This window comes from Hyperoodon ampullatus (assembly GCF_949752795.1).
Source record: "Hyperoodon ampullatus genome assembly, chromosome: 4".
In the NCBI taxonomy this organism is placed as follows: domain Eukaryota; kingdom Metazoa; phylum Chordata; class Mammalia; order Artiodactyla; family Ziphiidae; genus Hyperoodon; species Hyperoodon ampullatus.
Window position 1 is genome coordinate 108,737,139 of NC_136917.1, and position 15,894 is coordinate 108,753,032.

Below are 15,894 nucleotides of genomic sequence, written 5' to 3' on the forward strand. Positions count from 1 at the left end.
TAAACACATCTGTCCTAATCTAAAGCAGGTGAGGCCAGCCAGCCAAGATGCATCAAGGTATAACACTGCACACAGATTACTATATGCGGAAGTATATGTTAGGAGCCTGCTGACAGTGAAATAAAGAATCATGAAAGCGTGTATTGTCCTATTTTCCTTTCCTGAGCCTGCCTTCTTGTACTGGTTGCCATCTTAGTTTTAAGACTCAACCAATACATCCACTGGGAAACAAACAAAGAGACAACAAAACTTGAAATCCGGAAGTCTCTTGCATTTTAATCAGGATTCTTGCCTAAACTGATGCTTTCTCAGATTAATTGAAATGACAGGGAATCAGAAGTCCCTAAAGTGCATTTTAATTAGACTTGAAATTTTAGCCAGAGAGGGTTTGTTTCTACTTAAGGTATCAGCCTACATCTGTACCACCCACTGAGGTAGTGGGTGTAGAGAGAAAAAAAGTAGGCTAAGATCTGATGGTTTTGACAAAAGTAACTATGTAACTTATCCAAACCAGGACAGTTTTGAGAGTGAAAGGAGACTATGGTACCAGTGGAGTTGCATGGCTCCAATGTCCTTTCAAGAAAGAACAAGCTGTTTGGCTGCAAAGAATATAATTAGCTTCCAGTGACCTTCTTCTCTAGCACTTTTATGATCCCACTTGAGCCTTATGATTGAGCCTTGAGCCTCCTCCAACCAATGATTGAACACAGGAAGGGCACTAGTGCCTGGTCATTTCTGCCCTTGGGGGATTCCTCTAAAGTTTAATCTTTGCTCTGGAGCTCCCTGGTAGATTGGCTAAGACTTTGTCAAGTCTGCACTATGGACTGAGGCTCCCCTGCTCAATCCTCGTTCAATAACCACCCTCCACCCTTTTCTTTACACAGATGTCAGATCTGCATCACAAGATGAAGGGCTTTTCCTGCCCTTTTCTGCTTCCTCTCCATTTTATCTTTCCTAGGCATTACTTCTCAATAAACTTGATGTACTCTTTGTCTTTGTGGAGAACCCAACTGACAAAGGGGTGCTATTGATAATTAGGTGTGGGGAAACAGATATATAGCACAGCCTCTAATAACCCTAATTATATTTGATGGGCTCTGTTGTGCCCATCAAAACTTTGTTTTTTGCTGACATTGTCCATCTATCACAGGTACATGTGGGAGCCTTTAATCTCAGGCAGACCTTGACATAATAGACCCTAAGTGAATAAACTGGATATTCATATGGTAGTGGAAAGACCTATCACTATTTTCCTCCTTTTTCTCTCTTGAAGAATCTTCCTTCTTTTTTCTCACTTATTTGTTGGTGTGCCCAAGGACCTCTCCTCCCCTCTCCTTTCCTCTCTGCTTCACTCCCCTCCTTTTAATGACTGTCACTGGAATACTGTATTCACGTCCGTACTTAACAATCCCTGTTTTAGCAAAAGCTCTCTGATTGCTTATCTGCTTATTCAATAGCTTTATGAGACATTTTCATTTTGAATATTCCACAGACTTCTCAAACACAATAATTCCTTTGACACTAAGCCCATTATATTTGCTTATGAAAGATGGCCTCATAGTCATACAAACAGGAGCTCTAGAAATCAACCCAGATTTTTTGCTCTCCCTCAACCCCACATCAATTTGGTCACAGTGTCATCTTGATTCTACCTGGTACATTTTGGTCATACCTATTACTTCTTTTCTATGTTTCAAAAAGACACTGAGTAAATCTCAATACTGGGGATAAAATATGAGTTTTCACAAGTATTAATTTCTTAGAAATAAGTAGTAAGCAGAAAGAAAGAAAAAAAAGTACAAGGACAAGAGAGAAAACAGGTCAGCTGAACAGCAGCTGGCATCTACGAGATATAATGAGAGGTGAACAGATTGTCCTGTCTCATTTTGACCACAGAAGCATCATATGACTGCCACACATACATGGTAGAAAACCTATTAAGTATTAATACCAGAAAGGGCAGCACAAGTACCAAGAAAGTTTTCTTAGGACACCAAGACTCCCCATGATGATGGCATAACCAAAGGGACCAGACATTGTGGCCTCATGTGACCTTGGGTAAGCTCACATCAGTTAATAAACTTTGCAGGAACCTGGCAGTGGGAGTGAGAGGGATCAGAATGAGAGATCTTGATTTTGGATAAATATATATAGTCTGTATTCTCCAGAACCTCTAAGATACTGTTCATCCCTTGCCTTTCTCCTATAGAGATTGCTTCTGTCAGTGTGAATAAATCAGTATAAACATCTACAGTGTCACTTGATCTGTTGCAATTGCTGCAACAACAGACCCTGGTCTGGGGAATGTAGAACTTCTCTTTTTATAGTATGCACAATACCAGAAATATGACTGACATCTTATCAAATAAAGTTTGAGTGTTAGTACTCATCTTCATACAATGTACAGAGTTAAAAGATGGCAGTTTTGTTAGTCTGATTGTACAAAGCTGCGCTGCTTTGCTCACACCAAAGGCAGAGAGGCAGGATCATACTTTTGAACTGGTAATTGGCTCTTTCTAGAAAATCTCAACAATAATGCCTTGTTTCTAATGGGGGGTAGTGACCTGGGAGGACTTTCATTTCCTATTTTATTACCTAGTATTTATTAACTGGATTGGGTTTAAATGGTGCCTGCATTGCTTCCCCTGTCCACAGCTATCTCTAAAGAGGGTTAAGAAAATCCTCATTATTTTTTGCTGGGACTACTTCAAAAGATTAATGCTTAGTCCTTCTGCCATCAGCCTAGACTACTCCATTTGATTCAACACAATGCTGCCTGAGTCATCATTCCAGAACACAAATGTGATAATATACTTTCCCATATGTAAAGTCCTTTTATGATTTTCCAGTGCTTGCAGATAAACTTCAGAATTTTTTGTACAGCATACAGGGCCTTTACCCTTCTGAGCTCATTTCTGTCTACTCATCATAGATGTCTATGCTTTAATTATAGTGGCCTACTTGAAGTTCCTGGAATAAACCACGATCTTTTTCCTTTGTATATGTTATTTTCTTTGCCTAGAATGTTGAGCATATACCCCCTTCCTCTTCTGCATCATCTAACAGCACTGCATCTGTTTAGAAGTCTCCTGTGGTCCTAAGATTTGGATCATGTATACTAATCACAGCTCTTATTACTATGTGCTGTAATCATTCCCATTTTTTTAATCTTCCACAGTGGGCTCTGTACTTATTGATTGTAAGGACTGTCTTAATTCTGTATGGCTAGCACTTACCTCAGTGCCTATCATAAAATGGATGCTCAAGGAATAGATGGATGGATGGACAAATGGAGGGATGGTTGAATGGCTCACTAGCTAAATATATAAAGAGACAGACAGATAGTCTATTGAAATATCTTTACCAGTCATCAACCTCCACTTTCAAAGGCACTCTATAGAATTCTGCCAGGAGAGTCTTCTTAAAATAGATCTGACCATGTCAAACTTTAAAATGTATGTTAAAAACATTCATTGGTTCCTCATCTTACAAATTATGTTGTCACTTTTTAATCTTCCCTGATCTGACATAAATATACTTTCTCAGCCATTGACAATCAAATACTCCAGGGTCCAGCCATGCTAAATTCTATAGTATTCAAAAAATATATATTCATTCATTCATTTATTTACTTATTTCATGACTCCATTTTCTAATATATGCTCCAGTTCTAATGTAGTATTTTTCTCTATCATGTTAATATAGCTAATGGCTAGTTTTATAAACTTAACAAATATCTTAACCTCCATTTTCATTTTTCTAAAATTTTAAAGCAATTAGTCTGGAAAAGAGGTGAAATAATTCATGGGAAAGCTCCTGTGAGGGAATAAAGTTCCTAAGAAATACCAAGCAGTAAGGAAGTTGAGACCTCACTGCTTTCTTAAATTTTGAAAAGCCTCATTCTTTTTTAATCCAGGAGGTGGCACCTTCACCTATAAAGCTCCCTTAGATACTATATGGGCTTTTCTAAATCTGATTCACATCCTCTTTGTGCAATAAAGCAACACCTGTGGGGGGACCTTCAAGATGGTGGAGGAGTAAGACCTGGAGATGAACTTCTCCCCACAAATACATCAAAAATACATCTACACATGGGAAAACTCCTACAGAACACATACTGAACACTGGCAGAAGACCTCAGAATTCCCAAAAGGCAAGAAAATCCCCACGTACCTGAGTAGGGCAAAAGAAAAAAGAAAAAACAGAGACAAAAAATAGGGACGGGACCTGCACCACTGGGAGGGAGCTGTGAAGGAGGAAAGTTTTCCACACACTAGGAAGCCCCTTTGCAGGCGGAGACTGCAGGGTGATGGAGGGGAGAAGCTTCGGAGCCACGGAGGAGAGCACAGCAACAGGGGTGCGGAGGGCAAAGCAGAGAGATTTCCACACAGAGGATCGGTGCCAACCAGCGTTCACCAACCCAAGAGGCTTGTCTGCTCACCCGCTGGGGCAGATGGGGGTTGGGAGGGAGTCAGAGAAAGTCTGGACCTGCTGAAGAGGCAAGAGACCATTGTTTCGGGGTATGCGAGGACAGAGGATTCCTTCCCTGTGTGCCCACAGAAGGCAGAGCACCACCTAAACAAGCTCCAGAGATGAGCTCAAACCAAGGTTATCACCTTGGACCCCAGAGATGGGCATGAAATGCTAATGCTGCTGCTGCTGCTGCCACCAAAAATACTGTGTGCAAGCACAAGTCACTATCCACACACCCTGACCCCCCCAGGAGTCTGTGCAGCATGCCACTGCGAGGGTCCCGAGATCCAGTGACCAGTTCCCCAGGAGAACACATAGCACGCCTCAGGCTGTTGCAATGTCACGCTGGCCTCTGCTGCCACAGGTTCACCCCCAATTCCAATTATGACTGCCATACCTCTCCCTCTCCCTGGCCTGAGTGAGCAAGAGAGCCCTAATCAGCCGCTGCTTTAACACCCTCCTGTCTGGGCAGGGAAAATGCCTGAGGGCGACCTACATGCAGAGGTGGGCCAAAACCAAAGCTGAAACCCAGGAGTTCTGCGAACAAAGAAGAGAAAGGGAAATTTCTCCGTGCAGCCTCAGGAGCAGTGGATTAAATCCCCACAATCAACTTGATGTACCTTGCATCTGTGGAATGCCTGAGTAGACAACAAATGTCCCCAAAATTGAGGCTATGGACTTTGGGAGCAACTGTAGACTTGGGGTTTGCTTTCTGTGACTGATTTGTTTCTGATTTTCATGTTGATCTTAGTTTAGCTTTTAGTGCTTGTTTTCATTGGTGGATTTGTTTATTGGTTTTGTTGCTCTTCTTTTTTCTTTTTTTAAATTTGTTATTTTTTAAATTTTATTATATTTTTAAATTTTTTTAAATTAAATTAATTTTTATTTTATTTTATTTTATTTTATTTTATTTTTCTTCCTTTTCTTTCTTCCTTTTCTTCTGAGCCATGTAGCTGACTGAGTCTTGGTGCTTCAGCCAGGTATCAGGCCTGAGCCTCCGAGGTGGGAGAGACGAGTTCAGGACATTGGACCACTCAAGATCTCCCGGCCCTATGTAATATGTCAGCAAGAGCTCTCCCAGAGATCTCTGTCTCAGCACTAAGACCCAGCTCCACCCAATGGCCAGCAAGTTCCAGTGCTGGATGCCATATGGCAAACAACTAGCAAGACAGGAACACAGCCCTACCCATTAGCAGAGAGGCTGCCTAAAATCATAATAAATTCACAAACACCCTAGACAAATCACCGGACGTGGCCCTGCCCACAAGAAAGACAAGGTCCATCCCCACCCACCAGAAAACAGGCACCAGTCCCCTCTACCAGAAGGCCTGCATAGGCCGCTGAACCAACCTCACCCACTGGGGGCAGAAAACAAAAAAACAGAAACTACGAACCTGCACCCTGTGAAAAGGAGACCTCAAACACAATAAGTTAAACAAAATGAGAAGATACAGAAACACATAGCAGATGAAGGAGCAAGGTAAAAACCCACCAGACCAAACAAATGAAGAGGAAATAGGCAGGCTACCTGAAAAAGAATTCAGAGTAGTGATAGTAAAGATGATCCAAAACCTTGGAAATAGAATGGAGAAAATACAAGAAAAGTTTACCAAGGACCTAGAAGAACTAAAGAGCAAACAAACAACGATGAACAACACAATAAATGAAATTAAAAATTCTCTAGAAGGAATCAATACCAGAATAACTGAGGCAGAAGAACAGAGATAAGTGACCTGGAAGATAAAATAGTGGAAATAACTACCACAGAGCAGAATAAAGAAAAAAGAATAAAAAGAATTGAGGGCAGTCTCAGAGACCTCTGGGACAACATTAAATGCAGCAACATTTGAATTATAGGCATTCCAGAAGAAGAAGAGAAAAAGAAAGGGACTGAGAAAATATTTGAAGAGATTATAGTTGAAAACTTCCCTAACATGGGAGAGGAAATAGTCAATCAAGTCCAGGAAGTGCAGAGTCCCATACAGGATAAATCCAAGAAGAAACATGCCAAGACACATATTAATCAAACTATCAAATACTAAGTACAAAGAAAAAATATTAAAAGCAGCAAGGGAAAAGCAACAAATAATAAACAAAGGAATCCCCATAAGGTTAACAGTTGATCTTTCAGCAGAAACTCTGCAAGCCAGAAGGGAGTGGCAGGACATATTTAAAGTGATGAAAGGGAAAAACCTACACACAAGATTACTCTACCCAGCAAGGATCTCATTCATATTCGACGGAGAAATTAAAACCTTTACAGACAAGCAAAAGCTAAGAGAATTCAGCACCACAAAGCCAGCTTTACAACAAATGCTAAAGGAACTTCTCTAGGCAGGAAACACAGGAGAAGGAAGAGACCTACAATAACAAACCCAAAACAATTAAGAAAATGGTACTAGGAATATACATATCAATAACTACCTTAAATGTAAATGGATTAAATGCTCCAACCAAAGGACATAGAGTCGCTGAATGGATACAAAAATAAGACCCGTATACATGTTGTCTACAAGTGACCTACTTCAGACCTAGTGACACATACATAATGAAAGTGAGGGGATGGAAAAAGATATTCCATGAAAATGGAAATCAGAAGAAAGCTGGAGAAGCAATACTCATAACAGACAAAATAGACTTTAAAATAAAGACTATTACAAGGGACAAAGAAGGAGACTACATAATGATCTAGGGATTAATCCAGGAAGAAGATACAACAATTCTAAATATACAAGCACCCAACATAGGAGCACCTCAATACATAAAGCAAATGCTAATAGCCATAAAAGGGGAAATCAACAGTAACACAATCATAGTAGGGGACTTTAACACCCCACTTTCACCAATGGACAGATCATTCAAAATGAAAATAGATAAGGAAACAGAAGCTTTAAATGACACATTAGACAAGATGGACTTAATTGATATTTATAGGACATTCCATCCAAAAACAACAGAATACACATTCTTCTCAAGTGCTCGTGAAACGTTCTCCAGGGTAGATCATATCTTGGGTCACAAATCAAGCCTTGGTAAATTTAAGAAAATTAAAATCGTATGAAGCATCTTTTCCAACCACAGCACTATGAAACTAGATATCAATTACAGGACAAAAACTATAAAAAATACAAACACATGGAGGCTAAACAATACTCTACTAAATAACCAAGAGATCACTGAAGAAATAAAAAAATACCTAGAAACAAATGACAATGAAAACATGATGACCCAAAACCTAGGGGATGCAGCAAAAGCTGTTCTAAGAGGAAGTTTATAGCAATACAATCCTACCTCAAGAAACAAGAAAATCTCAAAGAAACAACCTAACCTTACACCTAGAGGAACTAGAGAAAGAAGAACAAAACCCAAAGTTAGCAGAAGGAAAGAAATCATAAAGATCAGATCAGAAATAAATGAAAAAGAATTGAAGGAAACAGTAGCAAAGATCAATAAAACTAAAGGGTGGTTTTTGAGAAGATAAACAAAATTGATAAACCATTAGCCAGACTCATCAAGAAAAAAAGGAGAAGACTCCAATCAATGGAATTAGAAATGAAAAAGGAGAAGTAACAACTGACACTGCAGAAATAAAATGGATCATGAGAGATTACTACAGGCAACTATATGCCAATAAAATGGACAACCTGGAAGAAATGGACAAATTCTTAGGAAAGCACAACCTTCTGAGAGTGAACAAGAAAGAGATTGAAAATATGAACAGACCAATCACAAGCACTGAAATTGAAACTGTGATTAAAAATCTTCCAACAAAAGCCCAGGATCAGATGGCTGCACAGGCAAATTCTATCAAACATTTAGAGAAGAGCTAACACTTATCCTTCTCAAACTCTTCCAAAATACAGCAGAGGGAGGAACACTCCCAAACTCATTCTACAAGGACACCATCACCCTGATACCAAAACCAGACCATAGTGTCACAAAGAAAGAAAACTACAGGCCAATATCACTCATGAACATAGATGCAAAAATCCTCCACAAAATACTAGCGAACGGAATCCAACTGTACATTAACTGGATCATAAACTATGGTCAAGTGGGGTTTATCCCAGGAATGCAAGGATTCTTCAGTATTTGCAAATCAATAAATGTGATACACCGTATTAAGAAACTGAAGGATAAAAACCATATGATAATCTCAATAGGTGCAGAAAAACCTTTCAACAAAATTCGATACCCATTTATGACAACAACTCTCCAGAAAGTAGGCATAGAGAAAACAAACCTCAACATAATAAAGGCCATATATGACAAACCCACAGCCAACATTTTTCTAAATGGTGAAAGACTGAAACTGCTTCCTCTAAGATCAGGAACAAGACAAGGTTGCCCACTATCACCACTGTTATTCAAAAGTTTTGGAAGTTTTAGCCACAGCAATCAGAGAAGAAAAAGAAATAAAAGGAATCCAAATTGGAAAAGAAGAAGCAAAACTGTCACTGTTTGCACATGTCATAATAGTATACATAGAAAATCTTAAAGATGCTACCAGAAAACTACTAGAGCTAATCAATGAATTTGGTAAAGGACCAGGGTACAAAATTAACGCACAGAAGTCTCTTGCATTCCTATACACTAATAATGAAAAATCTGAAAGAGAAATTAAGGAAACAATCCCATTTATCATTGCAACAAAAAAGAATAAAATACCTAGGAATAAACCTACCTAAGGAGACAAAACACCTGTATGCAGAAAACTATAAGACAGTGATGAAAGAAATTAAAGACAGTACAAACAGATGGAGAGATATACCATGTTCTTGGATTGGAAGAATCAACATTGTGAAAATGACTATACTACTGAAAGCAATCTACCGATTCAGTGCTATTTCTATCAAACTACCACTGGCATTTTTCACAGCACTAGAACAGAAAATTTCACAATTTGTATGGAAACACAAAAGATCCCGAATAGCCAAAGCAATCTTGAGAAAGAAAAATGGAGCTGGATGAATCAGGCTCCCTGACTTCAGATTATACTACAAAGCTACAGTAATCAAGACAGTATGGTACTGGCACAAAAACAGAAATATAGATCAATGGAACAGGAGAGAAAGCACAGAGATAAACCCACGCATATATGGCCACCTTATCTTTGATAAAGGAGGCAAGAATATACAATGGAGAAAAGACAGCCTTTTCAATAAGTGGTGCTGGAAAAACTGACAGCTACATGTAAAAGGATGAAATCAGGGTTTCCCTGGTGGTGCAGTGGTTGAGAGTCCACCTGCCGATGCTGGGGAAATGGGTTTGTGCCCTGGTCTGGGAAGATCCCACATGCCACGGAACGGCTGGGCCCGTGAACCATGGCTGCTGAGCCTGCGCGTCCAGAGTCTGTGCTCTGCAACGGGAGAGGCCACAACAGTGAGAGGCCTGTGTACCTCAAAAACAAACAAACAAACAAACAAAACAGATGAATGGATAAAGAAGATGTGGCACATATATACAATGGAATATTACTCGGCCATAAAAAGAAATGAAATTGAGTTATTTGTAGTGAGGTGGTTGGACCTAGAGTCTGTCATTCAGGGTGAAGTAAGTCAGAAAGAGAAAAATACTGTATGCTAACACATATATATGGAATCAAAAAAAAATAAAGGTTTTGGTGAACCTAGAGATAGGACATTTATAAAGACACAGACATAGAGAATGGACTTGAGGACATGGGAAGGGGAAGGGGAAGCTGGGACGAAATGAGAGAGTGGCATTGACATATATACACTACCAAATGTAAAATAGATAGCTAGTGGGAAGCACCTGCATAGCACAGGGAGACCAGCTTGGTGCTTTGTGACCACTTAGAGGGTTGGTGAGTGAGGGTGGTAGGGAGGTGCAAGAGGGAGGCGAAATGGGGATATATGTATACATATAGCTGATTCACTTTGTTACCCAGCAGAAACTAACACAACATTGTAAAGCAATTATACTCCAGTAAAGTTGTTTAAAAAATAAATAAATAAAAGCACACCCGTGACTCTCTGAACCCTGTTTTTCACTTCAGACTTAATCTACTTTGTGCTACTTTGTGTATTTTAAGGCTGCTCAGGGATAACACCCTTAAGATTTCTAGAATTCTTTTTTTATTTAGCTGAGAGATTCTTTCAGGCTACACCTGAATTATGTGAAATGTTTTCACAAAGGTCTTGTAGCTACATCCTTCATTTTATATTTATGTTGAGGCCATCTTTCTGACAAAGCTCTGGATTTGATCTTTCACTGGTTTGAGAGGCTGAAGTTGAGAAATTATTTTCTATCACAAGTCCTGCTGCCTCTGTATTCCTTTTCTTTACTTTCAAAATCATCAGTTCTTTATTTAGCATGTCTCTTTCTTGTAGTGCCTTATCAGATACAGCTATTAAGAGTCAAGTGACACTTTAACATTCTACAAATCTCATTATTCATATACAAAAGTTTATTAGGTACATTCTCTATCACCCAAGTATCCTCAGGTGATAGTTTTACCAACTGCTTCTCTCTATATAGCAGGGAGAGCCCTTTTTCTAGCCTCCTGTAGCCATTCTTTCAGTGCCTTTCCAGATTCCATCTGCCGCCAGTATCAAAACCAAGGCCATATATTTTAGGTTTTTGTTACTGCACAACTTATTTCTCTTTCCTCCCGTGTTTCTCTCAACTCTCTCAAGCAAGAGAGAGATTTTATCCTTAGGGCGGTTGCAGGGTTCTAAGAGAGGAAGCAGAAATATTCAAGTGTTTTTTCAAACCTCAGCTGACTTCAGGTCTCCTAACATCCTATTGGCCAAAGCAAGTCACATGGAAAAGCCCAGACTCTAGGGATCAAGAAATAAACCCCACCCCTTTATTGAGAGAAATTGCAAAGTTACAGAGCAAAGCGTGTGGATATAGATAGGTTATTTATTGGAATAATTAATAAACCAGTCAACCACAGATATTTCAGTTAATCTTCTTTAACAAATTAGACAATATTTCATTTACATGTAATGAAGGGACCCAACCTGAGTTAATCGCTTTTAGTATGCAATTCAATATGCAGTGTTTGAATCGTAAAATTTAATTTTTACCATGTTACATACTATCTCTCTTAGAAGCACATGGTTTCAAATGGGTCTTGCCTACCTTACCTATAAATCTAAATATTATGGTGACTTTACCAAAGGAAGATGAGTGGGGTATGTGAAATAGTACAGTTCACTGCCTAAGGCAAGAAAAGTCAATATCTGTTTTTTTGTTCCTCAGGTGATATTTGTGATCACAATCCATGTGAAAATGGAGGTACCTGTGTGTCAGGATTGGCTGATGATTCCTTTTCCTGCAAGTGCCCAGATGGCTTCACAGATCCCAATTGTTCTAGTGTTGTGGAGGTTGGTAAGTGTAAGATTTAAGCATTTTAATAGTTATCCTCTTTGTTTTCATGAGTGACTGACAAATTTGGCTGTCAGTGCATTATGGGTACTCTGTATAAGATTCTTATGTGTTGCTAATTAGTTTACTTCTCTGTAGGCCTCTTAATTTTAACATTTTTATTTTATATTTAAAGTATATTTTTATTCATAATGCTCTCCAAAAATTTAAAAATATATTTTAGTGATTAACATTATACTTTAAAGGCACTACATGTACTACTTGAATATAATAAATTTATTTTTCTAATATTAATATACATTTAAATTTTATTTTCACTGGAAAGCAATTCCCAAGTCAATTTATTCAAGTTAGATAGTCACTCTGAATAAAATAGAACTTATTTTAGTGACTGAAAATATTCATCAGTATTTTGTAGCTGTTCTAATCATTACTTTTCTAAGACTATAAATACATGATGAAAGAAAAAATATTCCAGCTGCATTGTTCTTCAAAGTCTCAAAAACACGTTTGGCAAATATTAGTCAGTGATCACATTTCAAAATGTTTTTCATCTGTGAAGTACTTCATTGGCGTGTATAGCTGTAGATTCAGGGTAGCTTCCATAATTTCCAAATAGTTCTCCATTAAGAAGATATCGGTATTTTAAATAATTTAGCACTACATAAATTTGTATAGAGATTTTTTTTCTCTGATTAAAAGTAATACCATGGTTAAGCTGGAAGAAAATTTTTTTCATGTCAGTACAAAGAAGAAAAAAGTGAACTATATCTGTTCAATATAGGAAAACCAAACATGTATTGGATTAAAGTTCAGTCAGCCAGCATAAACCTTGGAAAAGTCAGAGATGTCCATAGCTTTTCAAAAATAGTTTTGAAGAAGAAAAGTAGTTCTGTCTACAGGAAGGGATCAGTGTGAGTTACTCACCATTGTATCTAATGCACCTAACTAGTTCCTTTATGTGTAGTAGGAGCCCAATACCCAATAACTTGGTTGAATGAATGAAAGAATAATTAAATAAAACCACTAACCAGCCATTTTTGACCACTACTAATTGCATTTTAGTGTGCTTTATTTTTTAAATGTGTTTTACTTGTATTTTTATGTTACATTGGTATGAATGTATTACATTCGAAAAAGTTAATTATATTATTGCTGAAAAGTACTATGTTCATTTGATTCATTTCAAAGACAATTCTCTTTTAAGGCTTTTATTAACTTGCTGCTATTTTAGGGGATTTGATTCAGTACCATAGAAATAAAACTGTTGTAACCACTTTGACCAAGTCTCCAAATATGTACAGTGAGTTTCAGAGTTTAATATGAGAATTCTATCCTCCCAAAAGTCTTTATCTCTGAAGAAAATTAGAATGATAAATATTCCCAACAGGAATATATGAATAGAATAAAAATTTAGAGTTATATTTTAAGCTATATTTTAAGTTATATTTTAAGTTATATATTTAAGCCTACTGACCCCAAATCGGCAGTGCCATAGATTTGTAGTATATAATGTTTTTGTTGCTACTTTGTAAGAGTCATATCTGGAACTGAAGGGCAAATGTGTTTAAATAATTAAGAAACCAGTATCTTTATAGAATTTTGAAGTAAATACTTGAATACTTCAGGCCATATTTTTAAACATTAATTCAACATTTGTCATTTTATCAGAAGAATGATACTATAGGCTGCAACACTTTAAAAACTAAACATACTGCCATATTCCTCTTAGTTCAATGAGACTTTGAGAAATCAAATGCTTATAGAATTAAGTTTTACTTAGATTCATTATTCTCTGTTATTAAAACACCTCACATTTCTTCTACCTCTTTATTAACTCTTGCATATAATCAGAGAATACTAAGTATTTATTGAATAAAAATATTTAATAGCAATGCCTTTAATATCTAGCCTACCTTATTTTTTTCGTGTCTTTAAAACTAATTATTGGTACAAAATATATGAACATTGGATCATTAAAGACAATCCTGCCTTTTTAATTTAAAAAAATCTACAACTTTTCTGGAACAGTTCTGGGACATTGCTCTTGTTGTTTCCCTGCTGTTGGGTAGCACCAGTGCAGAAGAGCAGAGTGTAATACTAGAATTTTATACCAGAAAAACCTCAAAAGCTATAGGTATTTTGATGTGATATCATAAAAGACAAAAGAGTTGAACTGTCACCATTGCTGTATTTTTACTTTAACATTAATCCTTGCAAAGATGGAGATATGCTGCTAGCCTTTTGAACCATATATATTTTGTGATTATATGAAGTTCTAAATCACCTTATTAAAACTTGCATTTTGATCTAACTTTAAAAATTATTATTACTCTATTTATTCTACAATCAAAAATATACTCTATTGTAGTGCATTTGGAGAGGGGAATATCAAACATATGCTACTCTCAGAGATAAAAGTTGATTCTTGATTTTACCTCAAACTTCATTACTTTGCAGTAGCCTTATTATAAGTTCTTGCTGCTACTTATTTCAAAGAGAGCCTCATTCATTTTTGGACTTTTACTCTTCCCTCTCAAAGCATCTAGTGTCAGGTAAGCACAAAACACTTTACTCCCTTTGTGACCAATCCTCACATCACTTACATTCCTATGCTACCTGTGGAAGTTTGGAGAGATTAACTTGCTCAGATTTGTGAACTTCATTCTCTAGGCAGCATTGCTCTTCTTTGTACTTAATTCTTGATCTGGCTGTGTACTCCAATATCCATACTTTATCTCTCTCTATCACTCCCTGTCTCTTTGTCTGCCCACCCAGCACACACACATCACCCTTATACAGACATACCTACAGACTGTGATGTTCTCAGCCTCTTAGAGTTATGAAAACTCAACTTCTGATATCCACAAAAGGCAATAGGAAAGCATCTCTATAAGCAAAGGAAAGGAAAAAAGCCTAGTTAGCATCCTCTGATTTGAAGACATCAGCCAGATTTACCAGTGTTTGCATAGACCTGCAGTGGACAATGCAACCTTCTCCAGGGGTCTGGTAGATAAGCACCATGTGGTTAAGACCCTAATTACTCCCCAGTTACTCGCTCACATTCTTGAATGGCACTGTGTAGTTTGGAGCCAAATGTTGACACATTTATTCCATAGAAAAATTTGTATTACTAGTGAACATTCTAGCACTCATATATGGAAACCTTGGGAATTATTAAATTGTCCAAGTTCCATGGTATAATTCTCCTCTGTATGCTATCGGAGTATTTCTGTAAACTAATAACAAATATATATTTTATTTATTTTTTATTTATTTATTTTTTAAAATATATTTATTTATTTATTTTTGGCTGTGTTGGGTCTTCGTTTCTGTGCGAGGGCTTTCTCTAGTTGCGGCAAGCTGGGGCCACTCTTCATCGCAGTGCGTGGGCCTCTCACTGTCGTGGCCTCTTGTTGCGGAACACAGGCTCCAGACGTGCAGGCTCAGTAGCTGTGGTGCAAGGGCTTAGCTGCTTCGCGGCATGTGGGATCTTCCCAGACCAGGGCTCGAACCCATGTCCCCTGCATTGGCAGACAGATTCTCAACCACTGAGCCACCAGGGAAGCCCGAAATATATATTTTAAAACTCAATTACATAGTATATTAATGCAACCAAAGAGGACAGTGTAAGTGATTGACTTAAAAATAAATAAAATCTTAGTTTTCATTTTTTCTTAAACAAATATTTATTTAGCACTGACTAAGTAGTAGTTACTTAATGGTAGAGATGCATTGGTAAACAAATTTACAGGAATTACTGTTTATCTAGGAAAGCAGATAAATAAATAAGTAGATAAATATGATGGGTATTGTAATAGGAGAAGTAGATGGAGCCATTAGAATATAAAGCAGGTGTCCTCTTTTAAGCTAGGTGTCAGAGAATGCATGCCTACCTGAAAAAAATAATAATTTGACATAATTCTAAAAAATAATTTTAATCTACCAGGCAGAAAGCTAAAAGTATTCCAGACAGAGGAAATAATTTTTAGGAAAACCAGGATATAAGAAAAGTCATAATTCCATGAACTGAAAGAAATTTACTGTGGCTTAAAAGGGGAGAGA

The 15,894-nt window shown here is 37.5% G+C and overlaps 1 protein-coding gene across 2 annotated transcripts in view; it reads left to right on the forward strand.

Annotated features, from left to right (window-relative positions):
• The window catches only part of EDIL3 (EGF like repeats and discoidin domains 3), a gene marked incomplete at both ends in the record, with an annotated part of 432,654 nt that overhangs the window by 114,102 nt on the left and 302,658 nt on the right, over window positions 1–15,894 (forward strand). For both annotated transcript variants that reach the window (XM_079703476.1, XM_079703477.1), the window contains one exon: window positions 11,704–11,832. In XM_079703476.1, the coding sequence (XP_079559602.1) occupies window positions 11,704–11,832 (129 nt within the window). The remainder of the gene's footprint in view (window positions 1–11,703; window positions 11,833–15,894) is intronic.